The sequence below is a fragment of the Tribolium madens genome, unplaced genomic scaffold (assembly GCF_015345945.1).
Source record: "Tribolium madens isolate multiple individuals breed KSU strain unplaced genomic scaffold, Tmad_KSU_1.1 Scaffold_97;HRSCAF=244;Tcas5.2_LG3a, whole genome shotgun sequence".
Classification (NCBI taxonomy): Eukaryota; Metazoa; Arthropoda; class Insecta; order Coleoptera; family Tenebrionidae; genus Tribolium; species Tribolium madens.
In genome coordinates this window covers 10,833,682-10,851,233 of record NW_025401069.1, presented here as the reverse complement: position 1 = coordinate 10,851,233, position 17,552 = coordinate 10,833,682, and the positions used below count along the sequence as shown (strand labels likewise).

Sequence of the window (17,552 nt, the reverse complement as noted above, 5' to 3'; positions counted from 1 at the left end):
CAGTTTTCATCATAAAACTTGCGAAATTTTTACAGAGGGTTGAATCGTGTACCTTTGCAATTAGGTCGTGATAAGACGGGTTGAATTGAGATAAGCTGACCTTGTGTTGTTGTCAATGGCACTACAAGCACAAGATAAAACGTACAAAGCTTGTAAGCAATTAAAAGCTCAAAGCTCTCTGATTTTCTACCTACTTTTGTGCGCCAAAGTTAAACTTCTGATAAAACGCGGATAACAATTCAGATGATCCACTTGAAGATTTCGTAAAATAAAAATATAAGAGTGTCGTACAAAACTATAAAAATGCGAAGCTCCTCTCCGCTTTCAATATTGCATCTTTTATCGATCGAGCTTCGCCCTCAAAGTCTTCATTTCACTTAGTTGTAATTAGCGCGGGGGAAGCACCGAGAGTCGGCTCATTACCGAATTAATGGAGACATTGTTTGAGGCGAGCTTTACATGCAAATTAAGCTCTTAACATGCAAACTGGGAAATTACCAGCATCCTCGATCCAGACACGCCCTAAATGAGGAGCTTTTGCACCCTCTCGCGCAATTGGTCGAATTACAAAGCTCGAATTAAGCTCAATCTCAAGGTCATCTAGGGACAAAACGCCAGAAAAGTGTCACCTAAGACTCGCTAAGTAGAATTCAAAATCAATAAGTATTCCATTTCTTGTCTGTAAGTGTGTAGTTCGGTGCGATTCGGAAGTATTCGGTGATAGATTTTTTACATAGCCGCCGCCTTGATTTGCATACAGGCGCTTTGTCGACGAGATGAATTCGAAGAATGATCTCGTGGCCTCGTTCCTTGAACAATTTTTACCCTCGTTTTATATGCCGAAAGCTCAAAAGCTTTGGGTAATTAGAATTTTTTTGAGGAAAAAGCTCAACGGGTCGATGAACTGACACTTCCGGATACACCGGAAGAAACATTGCATATGTCCCTATTCTTCTTCTCGCTAAAACAGGGGTGATTTCTACACGATCGATTCGGAAAGGATTTGATTTTTTCTCGTCACAAGGAAAAATTCAAATTCATGTTTCAAGAATAAATCATAAAGTGAAGAAGATTACAGAGAACTAGTTGCACTCGGATTATTTTATGTTAATCAGTTGGCACTATTTCTCATGCTAATTTATGGATTTTAGTCAAATTTGGCACCAGTGAAGGGAATTTATGCCGGCTGCGATTAAACAGATAAGACATTTTGCTTTGTTCTTGTATGCGATAGAATTTAAGCGGTTTCTACGACTATAATGCTATGTGCTGTGTGCTCATCTAAAGTCTAGAGTCCTTAAAAGATATAGGCACCTTTTCTACTTGCAATTTTTATGCAAAAAACTATTAATACAACTGTGATATCAGAGAGAATAACGGAATTTACAATTTTACCTTCTATTTTTTACAATTTTATAAATATAAATTTAGATACTCATAGTTTTATTTGCCATTTTGACTTATAACTTAAAAATAGCATATTATGTTATTAGGAGTAAAAATGACCGAATGTAGTGACCCACATAAAGTCACTTTTATTTCGAATAACATATACTATTTTATCTCAGATTGAGAGTAAAGAGCAATACTACTATAAATAGCAAATAAATGTACAAAATCAGGACGCTTTGCAATGGAATCATAACAAACTTATAAACAAACATCACGCGTCTCGAAATTTCTATTGAGATTTTCGAAAATGTTTAATAATTTAACTAGTGTATGACTAGTGCAGTTGGTAGTGCAGAATGTCGAATGCTGGATGATCTACAATGTACCTCTCCAGAAATTGCTGAAGCAGCGAAAGACACAAGAACAAGACAGCATTGGTAAATGTCATAGTAAAAATAAAAACGCCTAAGCGCAAAAATTTTTACTCCATGGCTAAAAAGTTATACTTTTACTTGTGAAATTTTGTGATAAAAGTGGTCACTTTTTGTCATTTTTGGATAAAATTATATTTTGTGAAACTTAAAGTTTTTTTGGCACAATTTTAATAAATTAATCTAAAGAAATCTGGTATGCAGTTTGACGTGGTCTTGTAGTGGCTTCTGTCTTAATCAAATAAAGGTAATAAGTCTGTTCAAATCCTTTGGTGTTGGGCAAACAATCACTTAATGAAGGAAGCGGTCCCTTTCCATCCTATACGGCGGAACAAATGGCCGTATTTGTTAAGACCACGGCTAATTACCTCCTCATTACCATAAATAAATAAATCTGTAATGAACACCTTGGGTGTGTAAAGATGGCACGGTTCGTCGCCGTTTCGAATCAGATATTTCCCTTGCCGCCACAAAAGTAAAAACGCTCTTCTCCCAAGCAACAATTCTAATTGGATTACAGACCTAATGCCGGTGTTTTGTCATAATTTCACAGCGTGTTTACAGTTCTTTGTTTAATTAATTAATACTTGTTCCGGCAATTACACCGGTAATTTACATTCGTTAGTTGTTTTTGCCGCCTCCTCCCTTCACCTCGTTCATTTTTAAAACGACCACACGACGAGCGAAGGAAAAATATAATCACAAGACAAACTCCTTTTACTTATTTACAATCACAATTAAAATAATTAATTATTTCAAATGAAGCATTTTTCCTCGTTGGTATCGATTCGAGGCGCCTTGATTATGGTTAAATAGAAATCAGACTTGACACAGGCACACACTCGCGGCATTAATCAATGTTACACACACACACACGCAAATTACACTCGTCGTTTTATGATTTTTAATCTATAATAAATTACAGGAACACAATTGATCGTTAGGAAAGCAATTATTTACGTAAGGACGGTTTTAGAACGATCGCCTCTGTGTGTGGATAGGGAACAATAGTAGAGAGGTGAAGGGAACGTGCGTCGCGACGCCCTCCTTACTTCCACACTTGGAAACTACCTCTACTACTACACACTAGATGTCCAGCAGGAAAAAATAGCAGCGTCTCGAGTAGTTCGGAGCGTCGACGTCGTGCGGCGTCACTTTCTTACACTGGAGGGTTTTTTCGAAAGAGAGCACGTGCGTGTGCTCGGACACGTGACGAGATAAATAAAATAAAATAAAATTTTAAATTACAAAAATTAATGGTTTGAAAACGATTTTTTTATTCAATGGAGTGGTCAAGACAGTGGCTTTGCAGTTGTGTTAGTGCATTTCTCTCCGGCGTGTGTGGTAACTTAGCATGTGCGACTGAACAATAGGCCCACAGTCTTTAAAACTTAATGACAATCGACCACTGATTAGCATAAACAAAGTCATCCCGGATTCGAAAAAATTTTCGTTTTTTTTCCGGGACATTTGCTCGAACACAGTGTAAAGTTGGCGCGACAAACGAGGCGACATTGAGGCCTGGAACACGGCTCGGCAGCATGGTGGAATTCAATGCGAGCAAGTTGTATATCTTTACGAGTGTATAGAAAATGTAAAGAATTCTGTATTCCGTAAATAATAGCATTGTGGACTCGTGTACTGCCGGAGTGGCAATAACTAACAGCACAGATACCTGATGGTAAAATATTTATATGGCTATAGATGAGTTACATACTCGAGATTCGTTCGATATGGCGGCATGAATAAGGCAAATACCGGTGTTTCTGTACGAGCGACTTATTTATAGTATAACATGAACGTAATTAAAGGAGTTAATAATTATTTAATTGAAGGGTTTTAAGGCTTGAAGCCTCATTTGCTGGGATTTCATGTATAAAAACCGCTAGGTAATTTTGCACATAATTATTAACAATATACGGACGAATCAACCAAGTATACAATCCGCAGGATTGTGAAAATATTTTAGTAAAGCAAAACATGAATAAAATTATTTAACAATGAAAAGTGCAGGTGAAATTAAATTATCTACATTATAAAACTTTCTCCATTTTTTATAAATATTGTTTTATTTAATTATTTTCATATAAATTGCTATTTAATTGAACATGTTTGTTTACAAATAATTGTAGCCATCGGAGTGAAGTCGAGCACATCATCATTATGTGACAAATTTTGTGGAAATAATTGTAAAATTGAGAAAACACTTCTATTGTTTTTTGCATATTGTTTCAGCATATTTTCTTACATCTGGGAAGTACCCCAAATTTTAGGATATTTGGATTTATTGAGCCTACATTTTTGTTTGTTTAAAATTAAAACTAACTGAATACATGACTCGAATAACTAAGTTGCACCACAATTATACAGAAGTTATTTGGAATTGAAAGTTTTCATTTTAAATTAGTGTTTATAAGGAAAAAGCATGTGGTCATTTCATCAGGCTAAATACGAATTCAGTTTAATATTAATAAATATATTCTTTTAGTTCAATAAGATAATCTCATGTTATTCTTTTATTGCTAATTTATTACCTAAATTTAAAATGTAATATTTATGAGAGATATTTACAAATACGTAATAACAATTTTTAACAAAATCCGGTGCTATTTTCCGCAAAATATCCAGGAAGTCAAATGATTAAAAAAATTGAAGAGAAACTGAGCGAAGATCCAAGATTTGAATAAGCAGGAGATAAAGTGTGACCTAAGAGAGTTGCATAAAAGATTTCCCCGCTTTCGCAAATCTTGCTAAAGGTATAAGAAATAAATAAAGCTTCAGTGTGAATTGATTTTATTGTGTCTTATAGTAGTTACAATGATACAAATATTAATTACAGGACAATAAAACCTGAAAAATATGTAAAAGCATTCTTGCCGTATAAATCCGTAGATACCCATCGCCTAATTTAATGCGTTATTTTATTGAGCAATATTTTCATTTTTAATAGTTGTAGCCCCCAACGTCCGTCGTAAAGAAGCTTTTATTGTGCTAGTTATGAATAAAAATGTATCCACCTGTGCACCTCCACACCTCCACCCCCCACCTCTCCCGATTAACACCCGAAAAAAAAGCTCCTCTCGGCCGACTCGAATCACTCCTGCAAAAAATGAAATTGTTTCAAAAGCAAAATCAACTCGAAACTTATTTCGCGATCGTTCAACCGCGCGCCATCCCCACTCCGATCCCCACTCATTCAGGTGTCTCGGGGTGGGGGTGTTATCCCCTCTAAGGCCCGCCCCTCATTGGCTGTCAACATTATGCACAAAACAGTTGAAGCTCAAACCCCGAGCGGTCATGTTGTCCGCGTGGCCCGATCGCACGTTACACAATTATTATTATTACTATTATTATTTATGAACACCAATTGTTTTACTACTACTACTACGACGACGACGTTCAGTTGTTTGTGTTCACCTGATGAATTTTCATGTTGTGTTACTGTGAGGTTGACTCGTTTGGTTCAAGTGTCTGTGAGTCTGTGATTTTTTCCTGCTTTTGTAGTGACTCAGGTGTTGAGGATATTATCATACAGGAATGCTTACAGGTACGGATATAAAAATCACGTGACACACGGAACAAGTGACGATCAACCCTCCTGGTCAAACAAACGACTAGCAACGCGCGCGAATTGCAGTAGACGAACGAAAACAATTTTCATAAAGTACCTGTCACGCCTGAAAATCAAGACACCTGAATGCGGTTGCAGGAATTGAAACAGGATTGAAATTCAGAAATGACAAGAAATGGTCTCACACCTGCCGGTATCCGTCGCACGCTTTCTGAGCTTTCCTGCTGAAAGTTTCAGTGTCCCGATTGCTCGGTATTTTTCCTGCTGAAAAAGCTCGACCTTGGCCGTTTCGAGTGTTTTTGTTTGGTCGTACGCAACCCTTGTGCAACCCTTATTGTTTCAGTTGGGGTCGTTCCGGGGGTGCTTCATTCATTAAGCGGTGATTCACAGAAAACTCCCGGAGAGAGCAACGCTCCGTCAGACGCGTAACACACACTCTTTTTTCAGGCGTGAAAATTCGTTCGGAGTTTTCAGGAATGTCGCTTTAATTGGATGCCACCTCGTTGTAGATATGCTTATTTCCGGCCGCCTGAAAGGCTGAAATTAATTCAGCGTCTCGTATACACGTGTTCGGAGAGATAAATTTTCAGCTTGAATATGTGATGCTTCGAAAAACGGCGATACCGAATTTTATAATTATCGCGTATCGGAATCTCGAAGAACTGGTTGCGGTGCTATGCGGCTTGACGCACCATTTGTTCCAGCGAGAACTTGCAGCGCTTCTTCACACTTACGGAATTTTAGGACGACAGTGTTTTATTTATCAAATTCAATATCAGAAATGAAAAATTCGCGAGTAGAAAAAAGCGGAAATCGCGACATTACACTCGTTTGAAATTCAAATGCCGCGCAATGATTCTATAAATAATTAATCCACATTATAAGATCTGCAACGTCTACTTGACTTGATTTATTTAATAAATAAAGTAGCACAAAAAACTTAAACGACTCAAATCACTTTATTCAAATTGATTCTTGATAGGTATAACACAAGAGTCACACTTTTCAAATTTCAGATAAATATCAAAACGAGTTTTTTCGATTGAAATAAACTAACGGAATGCCAATCTGCATAAATCTACAAAAACGTAATTTGTTCCGAGTGTCCTAAAGTAATTGATTGCGACGCTTTATAATTGGAACGAGCTGGACGAAATTTCGACAAATTAGATTAGAAAAGATTGATACAGGTGTCCCGTAAATGTGTAACCGGATAAGACGATTATTTATCGACAATTATTCACACCCGAAATATCGTAAATTGTAATCAAATACTTATAAATTTTATGCCGGGTCAGAGAGCAACTTTTTATTTTTCGTATTGTGCGAAATCGAGGTTAACATTTTTATTCTTGTTTCTAGGTTAAAAAACATTTTTTACCACATATTTCAGCGTCGTGGAATTTAAAAAGCGCACGAAATCTCTGGAATTCTAACAGATCGGAATTATTATATAATCTAAACACCGCATAGAGATGGAAATAATAAAACCGAATGAAATAACAATTTTGTGTCCCTCCCAACATTGATTTTTACAGGTTCTGGTAATTTTCTTAAACAAACTTCCTGCTAGAACTGAAATTCTGCAAAAATTGACTTAAACCATACGAAAGTGTTTAGCAATAAAATATTTTTCTATTCGGTATCACCACACAAAATATTTATGCGTTGGGAAGTTTGTCTGGATAAATATTGATCGAGAATCATGGGTTCATGGGGATAGATTAGAATTGCGCATACAAAAATATGAAAATGGTGTTTTGAAAGGGTAGAAATTGCGACACCATAATTTGATTTAAATCATTCTATGAAAATGTTTAAATCGTCATTAATATTTTATCCCGCTATAAATTAACCAGTCTGAAATTTTACTTGCTAAATGTTGTACATATTGCACAAGTAAACAAATTATACTCGAGACCGAAGTAATGATTTTCTCGATTTTTTATCAGCTAATTTCATATACACAGTGTGCGTGTAAAAAAGATTTTCTTCTCGTTCGCGTTATTTAATCACACCACAACCTACATAATCGTTGCGCCAACTTCCAAAGAAACATACGAACATTTCCCAACACTGTGTAACTCTTAAAAACGGAATATATTAACTATTATTTGCAATAATTGCATTCCGAGCGAGTAAACAAAGAAATTGAATTTTTTCAGTCGCGAACTATTTACACTTTTTCGCCTTGCGATATTGAAAAACTTACAGTTTATAATGGGTGTGGAATTCTAATAATAAAGATGATACGTCAAATTTCGAATTTTTATTGGTTCCATTGTTAAGTTCGGAGTTATTAAAGCGAAACAGTTAACAATTTAGAGTGTTCGTGTAATAATTTTTAATTTTTATTGTGCGAGATGGGACGGGACCACCTCTGAAAAAGTGAAATAATTCGTGTTAAAAAATCGATAGGCGGCTTATTTACGACACGATTTATAAATGTCCACACTACAGTTATTTTAACTTTCACGAGTGAAAAACCGTTGACCCGTAACCGAATCCACCCATTTTCTGGAAGTCCGTCCTGGGATAAATCGTATTGTCATCGACATTGTAAATAATTTCATGTTTCGGGGCGACTTGGCCGATTTATCGCGCCTCATTAATATTACCTACCGTTATAAATCATGTGGCCGTGCAGGAATGGGCGGTTTTCGGCACGGTGTGGGCCAGAAATAGACATATTCTCACCTTGTGTCGAAATAGTTTAATTGACAAGATTCAGAGAAATTAAGATTTTTACGCCCGGGCTGTGTACGACTTTTATTGTTTCAAAATGTTTATGGTAATTCAAACAAACTGCTATCTAGTTGTAAATATGTTAATTTGCTTCTCTTTGACATTTGTCACATAAAAGTATTGTTTTTCTGGCTCGACGATCACTTAATCGAAACATTTCAAAATCCATGAGGTGTCAAAAATTACGAAAGTTTTCTTTATTATTATTTTTATATGTAAAGTGTTTAATTTGCAAAACATGAAGTGATTTGGTTATTTTATAATTGCCAGAAATGATAAAGATTGTAAATTGACAGTTGAACATATTTTCAGTGGCATTATAACGGTTTAAGGTGTAAATTAAATTTCACTGAAAAACTGGATACTGTTGGTTAATCCGACCACCCAACCTGAAAACTGAAATTTCAATGCTTTTTTCGCTAGTTTTGTTTACAAAGTATTTAGTAAAGACATGTTTCAATCATCCTACACTCTTATTTGTACGAATTAACTCACCGTTGTGTAATGCTATTGTAGGAAAATATTTCGTAACGTTTAGAAATAAATAAACAAATTACTAAGCAAGTAACAAATTTTAATTGCGAGAAAATTATTTTGTCAAATAGAAACGTGTTGAGTGTATCAGTTTTATCACTTTCAGATACTCGAAAATTGAAGAAAAATATAGAGAATATAAAATAAAATGTTATTTTTATTATCTACTAAAAATATAAAATTTTACTGTCTAACACTTAAAGAATCTGGAGAGGAAGTAAAATTGTTTAAGTTGTAACAAAAAATCAATTTTTACCCTAATTCATCGGATTTTGGTCGAACGTTTCATGACTACCTGCAACCACTCTTTGCATATTTAATACACACTTCACATACCTATAATTTTCAAAACAATCTTTAAGGTTTTTGATTTATAAAATTTAGTGTTTTTGAATACAGATTCAATTCTGAAAATATAAATTTAAAACATGGATATTTCAAAATATCTAAAAATCACGGTGGAATTAAAGTTTTATAAAACCACAGCTTTTTCAGTTCTATCGAGTTTTGTGAACATTTCATGACTTTAAGTGGAAATGTTTTGGCTAATAACACGTATCTACTCTTTGGATATTTACATACCTAATACATGCTTTACTTCTTGCACCTGTAATTTTTAAAATAACATTTGTCTGGTCCAAAAATTCACATTTCTACTCAGGTGTTAAAAATACGTATGTTTCTTCAATACCCATTTTGCAAGGCATTAAGTATTATTGAAATTCAATAATCTGTTATAAAATTTTAAAACTGCCCTACAATCGAGGTGAAACATTAGCTAAAACATAAGAGTATTATTTTAATTTTAATTTAAATCGTAATTAAACTATCTAATCTTGATATTTTAAAAAGTCTTTTGTTAGGGTATTTTTGGATTATGCATTAGAAATTTAGAAAATAAAAACGTTGGTTAAAATTGTATAAAATCAGTAAAAAAGTATCTTGCAAGTACATAATACCTACCAATGAACAAAAATAAATGAAATTTTGGTAAAATTGTGATCCAGTGTGGTGCACTATATTTTGTAAAATTGAATAAAATTACTGAAAAAGTAGAATACGATTTTTATTTAATTTTTTTCAGGGTAATAATAAAATTGTATTTTTAAGTTTCTACTTGGTAGGAAAATTGAAATAAGGGCTTGATAATAATTAAAAATTAGAATGATTAGACTGTTTTTTTTTTATTAGAAAAAGTTTCTGAATTTGAAATTTTGTTTCTTTAATTAATTTTTACAATAACCGAAAATGGATTTATTGATTTTGAAATCGAATTAGTGATTTTTATGTTAAACCGTGTCGGATTAATTAATAAGATGTAACATTTTTCGTTGGAAATATTCTATTTTGGCGGCAAATTAAATCCCCCAAAATCGTTCAATCCTCTCCGAAATCACCCAAAACCTTAATAATTTTTGACATCCTGTTTCTCGATGCTTATCGCATGTCCGAAGGTGTCCGGCGTAATGTCCGAACCACGCGCCTTGGGCCCCAATGGCCATAAATTTCGAATATATCAGGTCCGGCTCTCCTCCATCCTGCGTGTTTGCGTGCCGTCGAGTAATTACGGCCGTAATCATTCCGAATTGTCATTACTTGTATTAAAACGTAGCCTATGCATCCGTTGCGACCCTTTTTTCCGATATATTTAACGGCTGGACGCAACTTTGCAATTGCTTAATTACTACAATCAATGAATTTGTTTGCTATCGCCTCAATTAACCGCCAAATTGATCCGTTACAGATATACACAGTGTTTGAACGAAAACTCGTGGGAGAGATTGATCGCGTTCCTCGAATCAAAGGTCAAGTGTGGGCTTTGATGGAATAGTTTACCGGATTTTTTATCTTATATTTGCTTTAAAAGTGTCATGTATTGTTGAAAAAATGTGTACTGATTATAGCACGGATTTATGTCGCGTTGCGAGTCGGCAAATTTATAGTTTAGTCGATAAATGTCTGATTTTTGATGTTTAATGGCTTGACGAGGTGTCGGACTTATTTTTATTACACAAATTTATAATGTTAGAATGCGCTGACGTCAAAATAACGGTTTGAGCTTTCTAACCACTTGGTACATACATTTTTTCATTTGTCCCATTCTCAAAACTATTTTTTTTTTATTTTTTTGGTAGTTTTCCAGTTTTAACAGTGAGTTGTTACTGGATTTTTAACCAAACAGTCAATTTCTATAATCTAATTTTAAATTGAATATTCGATCAATCTCCTTAACCATGTCACTAACGGTGTATCAGAAACTCACTTATTTGTCAATTCTTTCATTATCAAAAATCTAATTATGTCCAACAAATTAGTTTTGGCACAGATAATCGTCATTAAAAAACTCGCCACTTGCCTAATTACAAAACTTCACTTAGACTAATGCCCCGAAATGAAGGAATATCGTGTCCGATCAGATAACAGCCGAGCCCGAATTATCCGCGCTCGGCTTATGGACAAGACAAAACATTGATTTCATTTGCACTCACAAAACAAACCAATCTCGAAAACGATCTTGATGTTATCGTATGTGTGTATGTGGAAGGTTGCACTCCGGTGTGAAACGACACGAGGTAGGAGCACGAACTCGAGTTTATCACCGACTGATCGCCAGCCGAAGGGTTAACACACGAAGAAATTAACACGCGGTGAAGAAAATCAAATCTGACGTAACGGAGCGGCCCCCAAGGCACCGGTCGTGGCCCGGTATTGTCCGAATCCTTATCACAAGCGTGAAGATTTTCGAAATTGTAAAAGTGGGGGTCATTATTGGTCGTGATGAAGAGTCTAAATTTTCTCTAGCGTTAGTTGTGACTTCTTCCGGTTTTGAATGTGCGTCACGTCTTCATGGTAATGAAATTCGGCTGTTTCTTCCTCGTCCGCCTCTTGGAGATTATCTCGTCGGTGAAATCTTCTCGGAGAAGCGAACACCTGCTTGATGCACGCCAAATCGGCGTTAATAAATCAGCACCGCCAGAGCAAACAGAATCACAGTTTTACAACAAGAAGAAAGAGGGAGTGTAAAAAGGCGAAGCATCAGGTAGAGGAATTCGTGCGGGGGCCAGTCGGACAATTTTGACGGCCACTGAGCCGTGCTAAGGTCGACAGAATTCGAGACGGAGACGTAGCCAAAACACGACCAGGGACGGACTGAGCTCACAACTACACGCTGAAAATATCTTAAATTAAATGCAATAAAACTGTAATGTGGTGTAGCACCTTTTTTAATAAATCAATCTCAACCATAGTTTTATTTCTTTAATTACAATTTTCACAATAGCCAACAAAGCTGAAAATTAGGTACATTTTAGCTGAAAATATTCTTAAATCGGCACAAGCGAAGTTTATTAATTTTCATTAAAAAAAAACTAAACATCTTTTATCTAAGCATCTTTCAAAGCTTATGTAGGTACAAAGGTATGTATCTTGAATAAACTTGTACATCGGGTCGCAAAATTAAAAATTTTTCCTAGTTTCTGACATGATTCTACACGAGATTAAAAAGAAATAAATTAATTAAACACATTTTTATTACAATAAAGATTCAAAAGTCTATTAAAAAAATTAAAAATTGGAAATTTGTCTTTTTATCCCATGTAGAACCATATTTTCTTTCACACAATGAAAACAGAAATTAAAAACGTTGATACGTTTTTGAGTTATTTGGGGGCAAATTTAATATTGATTTTCCCTATCTCTCCAAACGGTCGGATTTTCCTTAAACATTTCTTTTATAATTTTGACTGTACACAACATTTTTCAAAAAATATCTTTAAGCATTATAAACTTCTTGAATTTTCTATAAAAGGATGAGGACCGTATTTTTTTTGGAATTTGTTTTTTTTAGATTTTAAACGACCATTTAGTTAGTACATTATTTCAGGACTTTAAAAGTCGTTGCTTATGACTTAGGTCATCCAGAAAAATCCTTTTTTCGAAATAGGACCCTGGAGCTTTTTTGTGTCGCTGTTTATGACCGTATGCGCCGACCTTAACGTGGCGTTGCGTCGTAATTTTAACGCGAACAGTCGTAAAGTGAGTGCACACTCGATTTGCAGTAATTAACGATTTAGTTGTTTACACTTGGCTCCCGTTCCCGACTACCAACCATTTCGCAAATGGCTCTGAAGGATTGCATTATGTCATTATTTCACATTCTTGTTAATTACCTCTCTAACAGGTGTTAACCAGCCGATGATGCACTCGAGAGTCGTTGACTTTTCGGCGATTTTTCCTCGTGTGATTAATCGGCCTGACTTACCCTACTTTTTCTTCGCATTGACTCACGGTGGAATTTTACCTTTAATTAAAATTAAGAACTTGAAACGAAAATAACAAAAGGTACTTCAGAGAAGAGAAATCGATGGGCGAATTTTTGAATGGGGGTGCAGGTGGGCCAATGGTACAACAGCTGCCCATCGCAATGGATACATGGGCTTTTAACTTGATTGGTCGAGAGGACGATCTGTTTAATTTAATTTTTCATTGCCAAGTTATTGATATTTTTATTTAATTTATTTGGATAGCTGGACGCACCTGAGAGGATTAAAAGCAAATTTGTTTAAGTTTTACAACCAATGTATTTTTGTAAAAAAAATTAAATTAAAGGTGTGCTAAATCGACAATGGAATTGCTTGAATTTTTTTAATTAAAACGCCCCCCACCAGTTTATTCATTTAGCAATTAAAAATGTAAAAAATAATCGGTTGTCTTCTCGCATCGATTATTCGAAAACGTCAAAAAGCGGGGTTGTAATTACGTTGATAAGATTGTGAATGGCTGTCAGTGTGTGTTGTCCCCGAAGAAACTTTTTCATCAATATGAAACAAGTTAAAATAATACATTAGTTACAAGTCGGATGTCACATGTAATTTGTGCCATGTTACACTGGTCGATTTTCCATAATTTATTTACAAAAGCGTTCTGTGTTTTTTCGTGACAATTTCGATTTAAATAATTATCGTTGGTGGAACGGCGGATGCGGCCCAAGAATAGGGATCAATTAATTTAACGACGCATTTAAACCATTAAAATTAATTAAAATAACAACGATATAATTTTGATAATTCGTCATGTCATGAAACTAATTTCAATTTGCATTATTACATCATTTTCGTACTTAGTCGACGTGAAATAGTTACAGAATTGTCTCTAATTTCATCTAATTTTAAAGATTTCTTCCCGAAAAGCGAGCACGCGAACGAGACAACTTTCGAATGTAACGCTTCAATGGCCAATTTTAGCAGGGGCGGATTCAAGGTCGAGATCAGGGCTAGGTTTACACAATTTTGCCAAGCCACGTAATTGCCGAATTTGATGAACCACGAAATATTGAGAATTTAATCGATTTTGCTAATTTTACGTTCGAATTAACTCACAAATAGCCAAATTCATTTCAGAACTACGTTCCCACCAAGTTTTCAAAACAAAGCCGAATTTTTAAATTACTACATGTTTTTGAGACATTATTGTCGTCAATTTAGACGAATAAAAAAAAAAGAAACTAGCTTTAAGTGAAACGAAATAAATAGTTTTTTTAATTTTGATTTGATTTTGGCGATAAGTTAAATAATACCGAAAGCCGGAAAACAATCTAAATTATTTACACGCACTATTATAATACCAGAAAATGATTATAATAATGTCACTCGACCAAAAATCGCCGCCGCAAATCCAAGATTACGTTACAGTGAAATACAATTCTAAATCACCGCAAAAACACAAAACCATAACAAATTGTCAATTAGAAAAAGCGAATTCTAGAACACAAACAATCCCTAACTTGATTAAGAATTTTTCTCATTTCTGACCATCGGATTGCGGGCCACCTGGCTGAACGGCCTCGCCCCTGCCCACCGTTTACAACCCCATTCAGCATGTCCATCCATTCATCCAATTATTGGCCTTATGCAATAATAAGTTGTTTTTTAAAAGGGCGAGTTGGCGTGTTCGCAGCGAAAATTTGAGTTTATGAGAAAAACATATTAAAGTGAAGTCTCCAGTCGGCCAGCGGAATACCAGCCGGGAGAGATGGAGGAAACGAGGAGGAGTTATATTGGGGAGCTACTCCAAGACGTATATACATTGTAGCGGGTGCACATAAGTTATGCATGGGGCTCACATATGGGCTTCAAATGAAGTTAGATCCACCCTAGCAGCGCGCTTTCGTGTTTCATCATAATGCAACCGGGGCGAGTTATAACGGATATTGTCTTACGGATCCTTCATTCTTTTATTTAGATGCTGATAAAAAATTCCGGACGGGAGAACGAGTGGGCGAAGGAAAAAGGATTCCGATTAAATTTAATTGAAATAGAAAGATTATTTAGGTATTAATAAAATTAAACAAATAAATGATAAATCATGAGTGAATTGGGATTGGTAGAGTAACAAAATTTTGATTTTCTTGTATTTAATTTGTTTGTTTTTTGCAATTACGTTTTATTATCGCGCTTAGTGTGAGCATTATGGCATCGCAATTAGAGTCGTCAAATTTATGTTTAATTAAAATGGCTGTTTAAGCGCTGAAAATCTCGCTAATTGGTCAAAATGCGCGTTTAAGTGTTTGTCGAAACATGTAAAATCGTGTGATTTTTCTCATGGTGTTTTCGTGTCGGTTTGTGATTGCAGCATCTCTCATTCGATAATTAATTTCAACAAATACGCGCAATAAAACACGTCCTAATTGACAAGTTAATAACAATATCTGGCCCGAGCCTCGGGTGGTGAATTTTCTTCTCGATTCGAGCACCGTTTTACCTACACGTCTTCCATAATAGCCTTTCCAGCAAATAAATGACCGCAGTAAAAAAAATTTAATGGCCACAAATTGTCGATAGTTATCGGTCCGCATTGGCCCGGGGATTCGTCGACGTTAGTCCGTCGCGGATTAATTCCCGATTATTTGCGTGTGCAACAATATAATTTCGGTTTTAATATTCCGATCCCAATATTGTACGGAAAAGTTGCTCGTTGTGTACCAACAGCAACAGCTTGAATATTTAACCACTAGATCGTTGATTGCGTTGCCTGAAGATATCAATTATATAGATCGTTATTCTCTCTCTCGACGAAAAACGGAATATTTAATGCTCTCTCACAAACAAAGGAATGCGAAAGGATTAGAACACCATCGATGGGTGCAAAAAGCCCAAAAACAACCACCAATTATTTACAAAATCGCGAAATTATGTGTAATTTTGATTAAGAGCTGACCGGCCTTGATGGGCCAATGCGGCCATAAGATAAGGTAACGGCCGGACGAATGCAACACTTGTAATTACTGATTCCCACACCACGGCTCTAATCACGCCAATAATTACGACTTTTTGTTCTTGCTAACCACATTTTTCCGACCATTTCTCACGAGTGATCGTTTTACACGAACCACGCGGGAAATTTTCACTCTCTAATCGAAAACCACAAGCCTACAACTTTACAAGTAGATTATTTGTCATGATATTGATCTAAAATCAAAATTTAAGTCAACAAAATTAAATTCATGATACTGGTGTACTAGTATAAAATTGCAGTTTCAAACCATATAAATGAATTGAATCAAAAGCCTTGTAATAACATGTGTACTTACACAAAACACTTCTATTTTGTATTTTGTACTACACACCATGTTACGATGTATAATAAATAATACACAAGTCGTGTGTTAGCGAACCCGTACCTATTATTCTATTCCTATTTGAACTTTTCTACTTTTTTATGTTTATTTTGCTTGTATTATCTCGATAAATAAATCTTTTTTAACATGTTAATTAGAAAATATCCTTGACTCTATCTTGTGATACAACTAATCAACGCCTTTAATTAATTGGATATTTATTGCTCAATTAGGTACCACATTAAAAAATCCGGAAAGTTTAAATCAGATCAATGTCAAAAAATAAGACGGAGTAGTAAACATAAATTTTGTATCAGGACCAATGGTGTTCCAGAATTTGATAAATAAATTATAACTTTGAGAGACTACTTTGATTTTATTATCCTTTTTGTATTTATTAATTATTTATCGTGAACTACATATTTTAAAGTTAACAATTGTTAAAGCAATTTTTGAAAATAATAAAAGTTTTATAAATTTTATGATGCATGACACCTTGAAAGACTTGCGTGTTTTTGAGCTTCAATTACAGAAATATTCAGAACAATTTCTATGTTAACTGACATCTATGAATATTTTACATCAATATTAAAATAACTTTAGTTATAAACTGTTATAAAAAATATTTTTTTTAGAGTGAATAGGTAGGTCATTATTAAAACTTTTAATATCACTTACATTAATTACAAATTCTCTTTCAACTTTTAGTGTTAAGTTTTRTTATTTATTTTAAGTGCTTTTTATAGATTGAAATTCGTTGCAATCAATGTTTAAAGTTACTTTTATTTCGATATTCTTTATTGGTATATCTTTAGTAAGTTTATTTAAGAATATTTAATTCTCGATAACGTGATGCGATCTGCTCATTATTTAATTTCTCACGATCGGTGGCAAAAACCGTCATGATAAGAGGAAAACGGAAAAAACCGGGTCTGATGAATTTTTAAAAAGTTTAAAAGTTTTCTCGTGATACGCAGATAAACAATTATATTTATACCTACAGAATGTTTCAGTAATTTAGTAATTTCTGTTTTCATAAACCTTTTATTTTGGTGTTAAATAATTTTGGAACAGCTTATTCTGTTGGTTCAATTAGTGGATAGGTTTTCTATGATTTTTATTTGTTCGAAAATTGATTTTTTTCTCTTTGTTGTTTCAGGGCGTCCGGGTGGCGAACATGTGATGCGCCGCGATGCCCACATTGTCCGCGGCGACTGAGCTGAGTCTCGGCGGCCGCACTTCGCGGCAGAATCACCATACCGAC

The 17,552-nt window shown here is 34.8% G+C and overlaps 1 protein-coding gene across 1 annotated transcript in view; it reads left to right on the top strand.

The window, feature by feature from the left end:
- The first annotated feature begins 5,131 nt into the window (after positions 1-5,131).
- Positions 5,132-17,552, top strand: part of LOC123015077 (zinc finger homeobox protein 4) — a 42,670-nt gene continuing 30,249 nt past the window's right edge. The window contains 2 exon segments of the mRNA XM_044414530.1: positions 5,132-5,370; positions 17,448-17,552. The exon segment at positions 17,448-17,552 is cut by the window's right edge and continues 12 nt beyond it. Of these exon segments, the coding sequence (XP_044270465.1) occupies positions 17,481-17,552 (72 nt within the window). The 5' untranslated portion in view covers positions 5,132-5,370; positions 17,448-17,480.